This window comes from Panthera uncia (assembly GCF_023721935.1).
Source record: "Panthera uncia isolate 11264 chromosome E2 unlocalized genomic scaffold, Puncia_PCG_1.0 HiC_scaffold_20, whole genome shotgun sequence".
NCBI lineage: Eukaryota > Metazoa > Chordata > Mammalia > Carnivora > Felidae > Panthera > Panthera uncia.
In genome coordinates this window covers 2,568,010-2,583,851 of record NW_026057589.1, presented here as the reverse complement: position 1 = coordinate 2,583,851, position 15,842 = coordinate 2,568,010, and the positions used below count along the sequence as shown (strand labels likewise).

Genomic DNA, 15,842 nt, shown 5'->3' with positions numbered 1-15,842 from the left:
TCTGAACTTTGACAGACGTTTATTCATGAAATCTGAAATATTACGAGTTGACAAGAATTGCAATGTAAGGAATCTGACACAGATTGGCTTCTGAGTATTTAGGGGAACTAAATATTTTACCTAACTCTCTTCACCTAGGTCATTAGCTGAAGTCGTAGGGGCTTTTAAGGAATGAGATATTAATATGTCAGAAGTATTGTCAGTAATGGAGCAGTGAGGTAATTTCAAATTGCTTTTAAGTGGTTGGTGGAGGCACAGCCAGACCTAGATATCTATATATATACTGCTCTCACCCTTCCTTCTTCTAAATATAAACACTGATAAATATGTATCTGCATACATATTTCTTTATATGCCCACCTGCTTCAGAGCCCAGAACTTATAATAGAGACCTTCTAAGAATACCCTAAAAAGTAATAAACCTTATTTTAGCCACATGATCAGTAGAGCAGCGGTGATTTTAGAAGCGAAATCAGAAAACACTCTTTGTTGGGATTAGTGCTAAATTATGCTTTATAATGTCTCCTTGGACTAAACAATGATTATTTCTAGTTCTTTACATTTCACACACTGTTGCAGAAATGATAAAATATTCTTCCCAGATAGAGATTGTGTTCGATGCCGCCTTATCTCCTACCAGCAGAGGCCCGATTAACTGGCTGATTGGTATTCAGGTCGTGCCACCACTAGTAAAATTTTATTATGACTCTGAAGTGAAATTTTGATGGCACAATTCATGACTGTGAATATTTTGTGAATTCCAAGTGAAATGAGCAAAACAAAACAAAACAATAGGAGATTAGATTCACTGAGCTTGTATAATAAACAGATATCAATAAATGCCTGTAAAATTTACAGGTTGAATCTGAGGGAATGGAGAGTGATCCCATTAAGGCTCGCAAATGGGCTTAAATGCACATAACTATCATCCATCAGCATTATACTCATTTGTTCTTGCTGCTGTGGTCATTAGCGGGAAACATTCATCTTTGTCATTTCTTAACAGCCTCTGGACTTTGAGACCAAAAAATCCTATACGCTGAAGGTAGAGGCAGCCAATGTCCATATTGACCCACGTTTCAGCGGCAGGGGGCCCTTTAAAGACACGGCGACAGTCAAAATTGTTGTTGAGGATGCTGACGAGCCTCCTGTCTTCTCTTCACCTACTTACCTCCTCGAAGTTCATGAAAATGCTGCTCTAAACTCCGTGATTGGGCAAGTGACTGCTCGTGACCCTGATATCACCTCTAGTCCTATAAGGTATTCCTTTTATAATTTTTTTTAATGTTTATTTTTGAGACAAAGAGAGAAAGGGTGTGAGCTGGGGAGGGACAGAGAGAGAGAGAGGGAGACACAGAATCCAAAGCAGGATCCAGCATCTGAGCTGTCAGCACAGAGCCCGGTGCAGGGCTCGGACTCACAAGGGGTGAGATCATGACCTGAGCGGAAGTCAGATGCTTAACCGACTGAGCCACCCAGGCGCCCCAGGTATTTCCTTTTTAAAAGGCTTAGGGGCTACATCAAAGGACAAGCACATCAGTACAGAATGCAATTATGTGTACATTCTTTGTGGCTGCCTTTGGTAATTAGCTCACGTGACTGAGGGATTTTGGTCAGCACAATGTCTGCATGTGTGTGTGCACGTACGTGCCCAGGCACACATGTTCACACACACCTACTAAGAGCTACATGCAATACCCAGAGCCAGGAATATCAAGATGAATGAAGCCATTGCAGCTTTCAGAGAACTCAGTGAAAATACAAAATTGCATTTTTTTTCTAGTATTGGGCAAGTATTGCTGGTTTGTCTTCTTTCTCTTCTGACAGTTACAGTGAACTATATATATAAGAACTTGAGAGACATGAGACCACTGCCTCATTCAGTTCATTAAGAGGCCCTTATCTTATTTGTGTCATTAGTGTTTGGCTTTGAAATTATCTTCATATCACTTCATGGGCATTTCTGATAGGTCAGCATATCTGGATTGGCCCCTTTTAGACAAAATCTTTCTTTGCCATTAAACAAAAAAAAAAAATCTTTTGTTTATATTTTCCCTGCTCAGAATTTTTTCCCAAGATGAAACAATTCATTTGTTTTTTGTTTATTCATTTTTGGAAGAGAGAGCGAGAGCGAGAGGGAGAGAGAGAGAGAGAGAGACAGACAGAGAGACCATGAGTGAGGGAGGAGCAGAGAGAAAGGGAGACACAGAATTGGAAGCAGGCTCCAGGCTCTATGCTGTCAGCACAGAGCCTGACGTGGGGCTCGAACCTACAAACCATGAGATCATGACCTGAGCTGAAGTCGGATGTTTAACCAACTGAGCCACCCAGGTGCCCCAAGATGAAACGATTCTTTATTAAAGTTTTTCTGCTTTTTTTAGAAATGAGGCTCAATTCCATTTTTTTGTTATTGTTGTTGAACTGTGTACATCTTTTCTCTTTTGCCATTCATCTACATGACACTACAGGTGCTGAAGCTACATAACATGAACACTGAAAACCTATAACATGTAAACTGGCTAATGATGTGCTTGAGTATAGATTTCAAATATTGTCTTAGAAATGCTTGTTGGAAAAGAGAGAGAGAAAGAGAGGGGTAGGGAGAGACAAGCAGGGAGAGAGGGAGAGGTGGGGAGAGGGAGGAATACAGTCTTAAAGAATTGTCCTTTTAATCTGGGAGTTAGATGTCAGTTCATCCCATCTCATTGAATGGATATATTTTCAACTAATCACAGAAACTCTGGATAAGTGAGCTTTCTGCAAGTTTTATCTATTCACTTTTTTTTTTTTTTTATGTATTAAATTTCCATTACTCCCAAGGGCATTGAAACTGTGAGGCTACAAGTGAAACTCACAGAATAGTTGGTGCCCCAAATAGTTTGGGCAAAAAATAATTCTTTTCAGATCCAGAAAAGCTGGTTTTAATACAAGCCACTTCAAAACTCAGGATAATGAAGAGGGTTTCCCAAAAGGATACAAAAAAAAGAAAATTCCCTCAAAAGAGCCCAATCTCTGAGAAGATAAAATCCCACCTGGGGATTTGAAAAATGGTCAGGTGTCCATTCTCAGTTCTGAAGAAGTTCACCAAGCTATAGCCATACAGGATGTCCATAGTTGCCTAAGAGAATTGTATCTCTCAAAGGGCCAAGTGTTGAAAACAAGGGAAAAATGTATCCCGAGAAATAAATGTGCATGGTCATTCATTTTCTGACTACATATTGAAGTTATGAAATGGCTCTGTATTGCGATGCCAATATATAAATACAGGCAATATTTGTCAAATATTCTGTCCTGTTTCATGTTTTTACTACTTGTCCTCCGAAAGAACACAGAAAGGAGCAGTTGCCTCTTGCCTCACATCTCCAAGCATGACACAGAATGAAGGGAGAACTGAATGATGGGGACAGTTTTAACCCTTGATTTTACACGATTTCTACACTTTTTAGCAAGGAACATACAAGGGCTCAGGAGTATGCCAAGTCAGGGGCCCTTACAGACAAGGGGGTTTCAGATATTGGGGCAATCACATATAAACCCCAAACATGGAATCCATAGTGGCAGTGGGAACACACTTCCAATGCAGAGATATGGTCTTAATCAGCTAGGAGAAGGTCTGAAGAACTGTTCATGCCACAGTGACAGGAACCTCAAATTGGCAGAACTGATTAAAAATCCAGGTTTATGGTTGCCCACATATTTTTGCACATTCTGTTATCTATCCATATACTGATGCAAACGTGGAGATTTACCGATACCAACTCCCGGTTCCCAGTGAATCAAATGATGATTATCACTGTAGTTAACTGTTACTGTTATTGCTGTTGTTATTTTTATTATTACCACTGCTTTGAAAGGCAGGTGTAGAGGACGCTTGAAGCTGGTTAGCAACAACTGTCCAGTTAGAAGTGTTTTGTTTTCAGGCAAGCTAAAGGGGATTAGAGGCCATGTTACCTGGAGAGATGGACAGATAAGATACCACCTGATGACACTGACATCTGTGCCTCTGATAGATTTCAGGCAAGCGCTTATTCCTTGGCATCTATGGTCCCACCCAAAGAAGGGGCGAATACTGTTTCAAAGCATTTTGCAACAGGGCTTTGATGAGTGATTCAGAAGGCAAGCCCCCCTCAGTGTGCATGGAGGTGGATTGGATGCATGGGATGGGAACGTAAGAATCATCAACTGCATTTTTCAGCACTTCTGCTTTTCTGTACTTGTTCCCCTCCCCCCCGCCCATTTCATTGTGTTATGGAGAGCAGCTCTCCTCTCTCTTTGCACAATTGGTTAATTTGAGTAGAAAATTAAATTTTCTGACTAGCCAGAGCAATGCATGGTTCCTTATAAGTCTAGCAGACAGATTTAGACCCATTTAACCTTTTTAAACAGAACTAGAGGACATGGATATTCAGGGAATTACTGAGTGACAAATAGCTATGGATTATTGTCTCTTTAGAACTGTTGTATTTTATATGCTGACAAGAAGGTACCCATCTTTTAGAGGAATGTTTACTTTGACATGCAGTAAGAAAGAGGCCTTTTTATGGCATTTGCTGTGTTTAAAAACTCAGTTGTTTATTGGTTGGTCAACTTCCCGTAAGACTCAACTTCTTTCTAGAGCACATCATCAAGTTGGAAATATCATGTATTTTAAAATTCTTATACCTAAACCTGTACTTTTTTTTAATTTATTTTTTTAATTTAAATCCAAATTAGTTAACATGTAGTTTAATAATGATTTCAGGAATAGAATTTAGTGTTTTATCACTTACATATAACACCCAGTGCTCATCCCAGCAAGTGCCCTCCTTAATGCCCATTGCCCATTTAGCCCATCCCCTGACCCAACACCCTACCAACAACCCTCAAGTTCTCTGTATTTAAGAGTCTCTGTGGTTTGTCTCCCTCTATATTTTTATTTTTGTTTCCTTTCGTCTATCTTCATCCGTTGTGTTTTTTAACTTCCACATATGAATGCAATCATGATATTTGTGTTTCTCTCACTGACTTATTTTTCTTAGTATAATATACTCTAGTTCCATCCACATTGTTGCAAATGGCAATATTTTTGATCTTTGATCTTTGAGTACAGTTCCATTGAATGTATATACCACATCTTCTTTATCCATTAATCAGTCTATTTGGGCTCTTTCCATACTTTGGCTATTGTCAATAGTGCTGCTATATAAATATTGGGGTGCATGTGCCCCTTCAAATCAGCATTTTTTTTATTCTTTGGATAAATACCTAGTAGTGCAGTTGCTGGGTCATAGAGTAGTTCTAGTTTTATTTTTTTTTAGAGTTTATTTTTAAGAGAGAGAGACAGAACATGAGCAGAGGAGGGGCAGAGAGAGAGAAGGAGACACAGAATCTTAAGCAGGCTCCAGGCTCTGAGCTGTCAGCACAGAGCCTGACATGGGGCTCGAACTCAGGAACGGCCAGATCATGGCCAAGGCCAAAGTCAGATGCTTAACCAACTGAGCCACCCAGGCGCCCCACTAGTTTTAATTTTTTGAGGAACATCCATACTGTTTTCCAGAGTGGCTGCACCAGTACCTAAACCTGTGTCTGTAACTACATTCGTACCTGTATCTTTGTCTATACCCTTTCAGGGGAAAGAAGACAGTGGCATGGAGGGTCTTACCTTGTCCCTGCCAGGAACATTCATTAAATACTTGCTACTCTTTTCAATACTAAATGTCTCTGAGTAATATTGAATGAAGTCGGGTAAATTATTTATATTTAAAAAGGTGATACATTTTGAGCTTACATTTTGAGCAATCCTATCATTGCTACTTCCTCCAGCAGCTGGTCTCTGGAATTCTCTTAGACTCAGTTTCCTCATATGTATTTTGGGTTAATATCCTGTCCCTCACAGGGTAACTGAAACAATTAAGTTATTAAATTTAAAAAATATAGTAGCTACTAGCATTGCCAGTTAATAAAGCCACCATCAATTTCATGTCCTAAACACAAATTAAAAATCCAGTATTTGTGCTCTTGGGTGGCTCAGTCGGTTAAGCGTCTGACTTCAGCTCATGTCATGGTCTCCTCGTTAGTGAGTTGGAGACCCTCACTGGGGTCTGCACTAACACACAGAGCTTGCTTCAGATCCTCTGTCTCCCTTTCTCTCTTCCCCTGTGCCCCATGTGTGCCTGCTCTCTCTCTCTCTCTCTCTCTCTCTCGCTCTCTCTCTCTCTCAAGAATAAACATTTTTTTTTAACTCTGGTACTTATGTAAGCAGAGTTTCCTCTACAAATGGTTGCTTCGCTGTGCAGAATTACCTGTTTTTCCTTTAACAGTTAGCTGCTAAATAGTCTAACCTCAGTGTAAAACGCCCCTGCTACTGCAGTGAGTATTGTTACTGGTAAGTGCTTAATATGTGACAAGGATGTGCTAAATATACTCATTTCATTCCCTAACACCTCTGTGATAGAACATGTATTCTCATTATCGCAAACTGATGAGGAAACTGCAGATAAAAAGCCTCAATTGCTGAGTATCACACAAATACTGTAGTGGAACCATGAAGCATACCTGGGTTTTCCTGACAACGCAGTGCCTATCCTCTGTCCCTCTGCCTCACTCTATCCCTGAGATCTCTGTGGCTTCACCCATGTCTCTGCCTGCTGGAACAGCCGAGCAGGACCAATTTTAATTGAAATAATAAACTGTGCATTCTCTAAATGGCCTCATTCCATTCAGGATGCATACCAACAAGGAAGGAAGATAGACCAGGTCTGTGACATTAATCAGAGCATGGGTGGAATGCTCTTTGCTCCTCAGCCCTACCCCTTTGTATGAGTTTTGTTACTATTGGCTGTAAACACAATCGTGATGATGGAGGTAAAAGAAGAAATGATGTTCTAACAATAACATAAATGAAACATGGTGTAAGTTACTATTATGTACCAATTCACTTTAATTCTCACAAAAGTTGCTGTGAAGTCATCAGTGTGATTCTAGTTTTATGGAGAAGGAAGCTGAGTCTCTGAAAAAGTTCCCTGTGTGTGTGTTAGGGATTGCAGGGCCAGGATTTAGACCTAAATTTATTCTTACCATTGACTACTATGTCTGTGCATGCTTCTGGCATCTTGCATGAGGAGTAGGCTGATGACAACTCATATTTACTGAGCCCATACTTAGTGACAGACACTCTGAAATGCTGTTATGTGCAGTAAACTGTTTATGTAAGGTAAAAATTCTTAGCACAGGGTAGGTGTGAAATTCTAAGTCAGTGCCTTCATGTAAATCCTCTATGGTTCGTTTTTCCCTTTAAATAAATTTATGAGAAGTGTGTATTTGATGTTACCACTGTGTTGAGATGACATGTGTCTGGGGTTTTTTAGTAGTTGCTTCCTGTTTCTTTCAGAGCCTTCACCTTGGGTAAGACTACATGAACTGCTTAAATTAGAAGTAGGGATAATGGCCATTCAGCAGGCAGAGTAGACGGACACCTGATCATGGTAGGCACAGTGCTCTGTTGTCACAATTCCTCTCCTGAAAGTAAGTGCCCACTCAACACAAGAGATTACATTTTTAGTTCCTACTTGTACTTGGGCATTTTTATAATTCACTGTGGTTATCCAGCTTGCTGTTAATGAGCTCTTTTCCTGAAAACACTCCTTACAGTCCTGATGCCCAGTGATGCAAAAGTGGAAATATTTCATTCAGTAGAGAACCTGGCATTAATTTGGAGAGTAGACTGTGTGTTGATTGACTCCTCAGTCTTGCAATAACTTCCATTTTAGGGAAGGACCTATTTTTTGTTTGTTTTTATTTATTATTATTACTCTTATTTTTTTGGTGATAAGAACACTTTACATGATTTCTGTCTTTTAACAGATTTTTAAGTGCACAATACAGTATTGTTAACTGTAAGTACAGTATTGTAGAGCTTATCTCCGGGATTTATTCATCCTGTGTAACTGAAAGTTTATATCCATTAATTAGAGACTCCCCATTTCCCCCCTCCGCCAGCCCCTGGCAACCACCATTTCATGCTTCTATGAATTTGACTATTTCGGATTGTCTCCCATAAGTGGAATCATGCGGTACTTAACGTTTCTGTGATTAGCTTATTTCACTTAGCATAATGGCCTCCATGTTCACCTATGACATGGCATATTACACAATTCCCTTTCTTTTTTTCAATATTTATTCTTGAGAGAGAGAGAGAGACAGAGAGAGGGAGTGAGAGAGTGCTCGAGGGAGGAGGGGCAGAGACAGAGAGGGAGACACAGAATCCGAAGCAGGCTCCAGGCTCTGAGCAATCAGCACAGAGCCCGACATGGGGCTTGAACCCACGAATGGTGAGATGATGACCCGGGCCAAAGCCGGATGAGCAACAGACTGAGCCACCCAGGCATCCCTACACAATTTCCTTTTTTAAGGCTGAATATTACTCCGTTCTATCAACATACCATGTTTTCTTTATTCATTCATCTGTTGATGGTCATTTAGGTTGTTTCTATATCTTGGCTATTATAAAGAGTGCTACAGTGAACATAGGAGTACTAATATCTTTTGAGATCCTGGTTTCAATTGTTTTGGACAAATGCCCAGAAGTGAGATTGCTGGATCATATGGTAATTCTATTTTAAATTATTTTTTAAAACTCCCATTCTGTTTTCCATAGAGGCTGCACTTCTTTGCATTTTAACCACCTGTGTGCAAGGATCTAGTACAAGGACCGAGTTTTCTTAAAATAATTAAAATTTGGCCATTTCATTCCTGCACACTCTTAGCCAGGTAAAAGCTTGATTGTGTCCCAAATCAAAAATACCAACCCTTCCAAATCATTGTTCCAAAACAAATCTCACTATACTTGCTAATTCAACTAATACTACTTAATGCATCTATTAAGTCATATTTTCATTTAGTCAGTCATTTATCCATTCAGTCACACACAGACTATATATACATTTTCGTATACATACACGTATATGTATATATATGTGTCATATATAGAATTTATTTATTTTACTAGGGGATTTCTGTAAAGACAGAGCCCCTGCCCCATGAACCTTATTCTGTAGTAGGGAGGCTGGCTAAATAGCCATGAAAAACCCAACTCTCACATTTATCTAATTAGATACATGTTTTCTAAAAATGATAAATAAGGATGGATTCTGGAATGTTAGGGTCATATGAAGGAAGAAGTGTCCTCATTTCATAATGGATTTGAATAGAAACAGCCATATACATCCAATGATGCTAAAGTGGAAATATCTCACACTGTAGAAAACCCTATATTAATTTGAATGTTTTCTTTTTCTTTTATCCTCTCTCTCTCTCTGTAAAGAAATGCTTTGGGTAAAAAAGGAATCCTTTTTTCTCCTTAGAGGAGTAATAAATAATATGTGATGCAGAGACCTTAGAATCCTGGGACCAGCAGCACCAGATAATATTATTTATTAAAGCAGTTAGACCAACCAGTGGAGCAATTAGAGGCAAAAAGCTGAAAACTTGTAGATGGAATTTTTGATACTCAAAATGCATGCGAGAAAATGTTAAAATGGTTTCTTTAGGCATAATAACAAAAGCTAGAATGAAATTAAGCAGTGAGAAAGAAACAGTTGGAGTTCACCGAAATATAATAACTGATTCATAACTAAGGGGTTTATTTCATTATAAGTGGCTCTAAATAGCATCTTCACTTGCAGTTGGCTCAAAATTGCATCTTCCTATAAATTTTCCATATAGAGGCTGCAAACCAGTGTTTAGCAAAACATGTTTTAGAATAGAAAAGTACCTGTATGCCTGTTAAACTTGAAAAATAGACATACACTGCCTTTCTCTGACAACAGCATCTCCCTAACTGTGCCCTAAGGGACACTATCGGGATCAAAGACATTGTGGCCACATTGATTTGAACTCAAGTTCCTTTGCACTAGGATTCCACAGGTATGTTAATTAGCCAAAGCTCATTGCACTTTTTAAGAAGGAGAAAATGTAAGCAGCACATTCAGTCTTTGAACTTTGTGTGGTTTTGCAGAGTATCCGGAGCATATGATGGAAGACAGGACCCTGAAGCTCCTGTACTGGTCTGTGCTCTAGATTCTAATGCACTGAGCATTGCGAGTTTCACGATACTTATCCTTCTGGGTGTAACAGGCGGTTTATCTTCTTATTACTGTATGAGTCTCCCTCCTCCCAACAGCTGCCTTTTTTTTTTTTTTTTCTTTAGGACCTACTTAAAGGAGGACTCATGACTTTTAGTGAATACTTTTACTCTATTACGGTAGACCTGCAGTCAATAAACTATAACCTGTGCGCTAAATCTGGTCTACCACCCTTTTTTGAAGTTTTATTAGAACACAACCACCCTTATTCTTTTATGCCCTATGACTGCAGAGTTGAGTAGCTGTGACAGAGATAGTATGGCCAACAGAGCCTAAAATACTTACTTTACAGAATTTTTTTTTTTTTTTTTTGCCAAACCCTACCCTGGACTGATAGCAGTTTGGATTTTCATCAGTGATTTGAACAGTTGGCTCCCGTATAATTCTGGGATCTTACTCTGTCTCCGAAAGTCCCTAAAGATAAAATATATATATATATATAATTTTTTTAAACCTGTAGCAGCCAAAGAAATTCTTTATGTTAGACTATGTGATAGGAGTTGACTTTGTCCATTTTTATCTGAGAGCCCTCAGGACATTGGCTTTCATGGGATCCATGACAGTGTATTCTCATGTTGACTCTGCCAGAAAAGACTAGTTTTCTTTAGTGTAGCTTTGGAGCCAATCCCCATAACTACCATACAAGCTGTGAAAGGGCATCCTGAGAAATGGTGTGATGCTTACATGCTTGGAGCAGGGAATTTACTTGTTTTTTGCATGAGTTTATTAAAAAAATAGATTTTTTCCTCCATTCTCCACACCTCAGTAATAAATATAATATAGGGTTTTTAGAAGTGTGACTGGTGACTGCCTTAGCCAAACACTGGTCTCTTCATTTCAGTGTCTTGGTAAATTCTCCGATTTCAGCAGTATTTTTCTGTCTAAAAGCATGAAATCCCCTAAAAAGAGAAATTAACTTGTAATAGACTTGCTACTGTAGTGTGCTAACAGACTCTAACATGTATTCTCCAATATGAGACTAGATAGTCACCAAGTGATACTGGAAATAATCTGTGGATCTTTATTCGTGACTATTTAGCATATTAGTATAGTGCCCTTCACATGTATCTCATTCACACTTCATTACGTTAACTCTATGAGTGACACGTATCCTATTTCCATTAAACAACTTGTTGCAGGTTGTTTTCCCTGGGAGTAGATGCATTGGAAGTACAAGATGTTTATTAGGGATCAGCACCTGTGAATGGAAGGAGACAGAAGCAGGATGAGCAGGGGGAGAAATCGAATGGCATTGCAGTCCTGGCAAAAGACCCAATCCAGTGGGTCTTTCTGGGATGAGTGTTAACCATCAGAGGAATGCATCATCCCTCTGCTTGTTTCATCTCCAGATGAACTCCGGAGTGTAGGTTCTCTGCAAAGGATCCAGATTCTAAGGAGTGGATAGCTGAAGGGTGTCTACTGACCCCTCCCCACACAGCCCAGGCTTCCTTCCTCGAAGAGATATCTGCACAGAATATCTTCATGTCAACTGTGGATAAGAGCACTAACCATCTTTATTCGTGAAGTAATTTGACTAAATTCATACTGCTAGCCATGTAGCTCCCAAATCCATGTTGCCACCACACTACAGTGTCTTCCTTTAGGCAAATGTGTATTTGTTCTGCATTTTGAGATGCAAACACTGAAGTGGCAGATTGGTTAGCTGAAATGTTATCGGTGTAGTATGGCAATAGTTATCCAAAACTATGAAGCTGCATGTATTTATAAAATATTTTATAAAATATGGGTGATCTAAGTGGTAAAAATAGCTTAAGAATCTAGAGACAGGAAAAAAAAATTGGAAAATGCTGATCTTGGGTTTAAAAAGTTTGTGTTTTTTTGTTTTTGTTTTTGTTTTCTGATGGGTGAAGTCTTTGTCTTCTCTAGGGAACAAATTTGATAATAATGTTTATATTCTGAGAGAAACAAAGATGCCTGTGTAGGCTGAGCAATGTTATCTAATATTGTTACTCTCATAAAGCAAAATAAATCCTCTATTTTGCATCCCAACAAAGGGAGATTGACATGCTTATCTGATGTTCAAATATTTATGGGAGTCATTTCAACCAAGCCTTTAGTTTTCCTTATATTTCTACATTCTGATTTGACACAAGGTATTATACAACCTTGCTTTTGATAAAGGACAATCAGATTTGACTTAGTGTTGCAGGGGGAAACATAATATTGCATATTTTATAAGAGAACACGTTAAAAATGGAGAAATGTCATCTCCATCCATCTATCAAAAGTTTACTGGTTCTATTCTATGTGTCTGGAGCCAGCTTGCCGGGGAGCAGAGTGGTTCAAGTTGAAGTGCCTTCCAAATGGGCTTCTAGATTCAAATCAAGTTTTGGGATAGTCTGCTGAGGGGTGTAGCTTCACAGTAAATAAGATTTAGGAAAGTCCTTAAGAAGGATCAGAGTTAGGGAAAATATATTTAATGGTGCAAAAGACAGCAATAGATCTAAATGTCCCTGTGAAGACAGTAGGACAGAGCAGGTATGGAAAGGGAGCAGGCCCCAAAGTATGGTGAAGTGTGGGAGATATGCTCACTGGAAAAAGAAGAAGCCTGTCTAGATCACCCGTATTAAATATCACGTGCATGATATTGGGCTTTGCACTTGCTTAAATGTACAAGATTAAGTTAGACAATGCGGGCAGGCATTGTGCTTAAAGATGGGTATTTTTAGTGGAAAATATTTTTCCCCCTAGACAAATTACATCTGCCTGACACTGGAATGGTGTGCTTCTATTAGTACTATTGTATATCACATAGGTAAACAGGCTATTTCAATGTAAATTCATTTCCAGCCCTTAAGATTTAACAGGCCACATCTTGTCCACCTATTAATTCCTATCATTTAGCATAAATCCTTAGCATTTATTAAATGATCCAGAATTTACTAAATGTCTAATTAAAATTTCAATATATATACAATTTTATGCATTAAAAACACCTGCTTTAACAGTTAATATTTAAAATATATTTGTATTATTTCTTGGGTGTGCATGTTTTTAATAAATACTTTTTTCTTTTGTACAGTAAGTGATTTTGACCAAAATTGGACAGATATATAATCAAACACCACCATCCTTATAGCTTTCCAACATTTAGTGTCAGATACTATGGTCAGGATTTTATACTTACTATCTCAGTAACTTTATGACCGAGGAAGAATGTGTATTATCTTAATTTTACAACCATAGACATTGAGAGTCAGGACAATTTATATGGGCTACTCCAGTCATTTATATAGAGGATTAAGTAAGAATTTAATACACGGGGTTAGCAGAGAAGCTGAAAATTAGGAAGACCACAATAAATACATTAAATATATTACTCAATCTTAATTCTGGGTATGGTCCTATGGTCTAGACTGATACATAATGAGTACTTTTTTTTTTTTTTTTAATTTCACGCCATCTCTGTTTTATTGTTAATGTAGCCTCATTAACTTTCAGTATTCTTTCATATAAAGAAAAGTCATTATTGGCATGATTGGAAGCCCCCAGAAGACATTTAACAGAGTTAAAGAATGTTCTCCACTTTTAGATTTCCCCTGAGAAGAGGAAAAGGCTGTGAGCCTTTCATAAGGGTATTTCTTCAATATTCTTCCACCTCCTTTAGTTCCCACATCCAAACAATTACCCTGTTATGTTTATTTTACTTTCTAAGCTCAAGCACCATCATCTCTAATGTGAGTAGTTGCAAAAGTCCCATTTGCCAGTCTCTTATGCCTTGATATTCACACAGCTGCCAAAATGATCATTAACTCAGTTTAGAGCTGTGTGTTGACCAGTAGGTTAGCCACTGGTCACACGTGGATCTTTGAATTGGAATAGAATTACTTTAAACTTCATAAAATACACATTTCTATTCCTCAGTTATACTTGCAGGATTTCACAGGCTAAACAGCCACATGTAGCTAGGGGTCACCATATTGGATGGCTCAGAGCATATTTCTACATCACAAAAAGATCTACGAAATTCAGCTGTGTTTTAGATCATATCACTCTCCTTCTATATTTTTTCAAGTGGCTTCCCATTTCCTACAGGTGAAAAAAAAAATCCTTCATACAGTTTCCAAGGTCTTTCATGATGTATTCCCTGAGGCCCTTCCCCTATTGAGTCTTGAACTTCAACCACACCATCCTCTGTTAAGGTCTTCAAGCACACTATTCCTAACTCAGACTTTTCATATTTGCTGCTTCTTTTGATGTGAAGATTTTTGTAATATTTTATGTATCTCAGCCCTTTTCTTTTTTTCTTCATGAATCTATGACTGTAAGCTTTGAAAAACCTTATTTACTTTCATTGTCTTTCTTTACCTATAGACTCAGTGACATGAGATCGAGGCCATGTAAGGGCCAAGATGGAAGAGAGGATGGGAAAGAAAAGACAGAATTCTCATCTGTCAGACCTGAGCTCTCCCCACACTAATCTAGTCCTTTAATTTTATAGTTTCCTAAACAAATCCAAACTCTCAAGATTTTCTATGTGCATGTTTCTTATGCTGAGGATGCTGTCCTTACATATTTCACCTGGAAAAATCCTGCTTATTCTTCCTGTCCTTAAAGAGATACTATATCCTCTTAGTGTCATCTCTGGCCACCCCTCCCCCTTTCCCAGGCACATTTGGACTTACTGCAATGTGACTTCATTACGGAGCTTGCTACTTTTCATTGTAAACAATGCAAAGGTCACACCAGTACATCTAAGAGGAGAGTCTCTATTCAAACATTTAGCTTCTTCCCTAAAAGAAGTAGCCACTAAAACTTTACAGAAATTAAAAAACATAAAAATAAAAACTTATATTTAATACCTTCATATTGTGTAAAAATGTATTCTACTTTTTTCATATATTTGCTATAATATCATATTTAGAATTTTCAGTTATGAATGATTATTTCGATGACTCAGGGATAAAATTAGAATTTCTCCAAAGACATTATGTAAATATGGAAGAATTAACCATGAATCAAATTTACCTGAGATTTACTCTAAGTAATTCTCTTTTTTGTTGTTGTTTGTGTTTTGGTTCTGCAGCTACAGAAAGTTACACATGAGACTATGGCTTTAGGCTGCTATTTTCCCAAGGTATAAGTGGGATAAACTATAAAACAAAACACATGCTCAAAAAATGGAACCTCATATGAACTGACAGAATTGAAATCTGAGATTTCTATACTTGACCCTAAATAAAGTAAAAGATACCTGAGATTGATTGGGTTGGGTGGATCCGCTTCACTCTTTAGGTGAAAACAGTAAGTCGAAATACTACAACATTATGTCTATCTCCATATGGACACCAAAAAATCAGAATCTTTCAAATATTCTGTTGTTGTTACTTAAAAATACCAAGATATTTGGCAGAGTGTATTCTAGAAATAATGATAAATACTCAGTGTAAAACCATTTTTAAAAAGTGTGAGGAAATTTAAAATTTTTATGTTTTTATATATTTTTGAGAGAGAGAGAGAGAGAGAGAAAATGAGTAGGGGAAAGGGAGAGAGGGAGGGAGGGAGGGGAACATACAGAATCTGAAGCAGGCTCCAGGCTTTGAGCTGTCAGAACAGAGCCCGTGAGGGGCTGGAACTCACAAGCCGTGAGATCATGACCTGAGCCAAAGTCATATGCTTAACCAACTGAGCCACCCAGGTGCCCCAAAAAGTGTGAGGAAATTTAGAATGTGTTATCTAATTTCAGATTCACCTAATCTT

At 38.2% G+C, this 15,842-nt stretch overlaps 1 protein-coding gene across 1 annotated transcript in view; it reads left to right on the top strand.

Moving 5' to 3' along the window:
* CDH8 (cadherin 8) overlaps positions 1–15,842 on the top strand; it is a 358,755-nt gene that overhangs the window by 197,066 nt on the left and 145,847 nt on the right. The window contains exon 7 of the mRNA XM_049622651.1: positions 1,007–1,260. Coding sequence (XP_049478608.1) covers positions 1,007–1,260 — 254 coding nt within the window. The remainder of the gene's footprint in view (positions 1–1,006; positions 1,261–15,842) is intronic.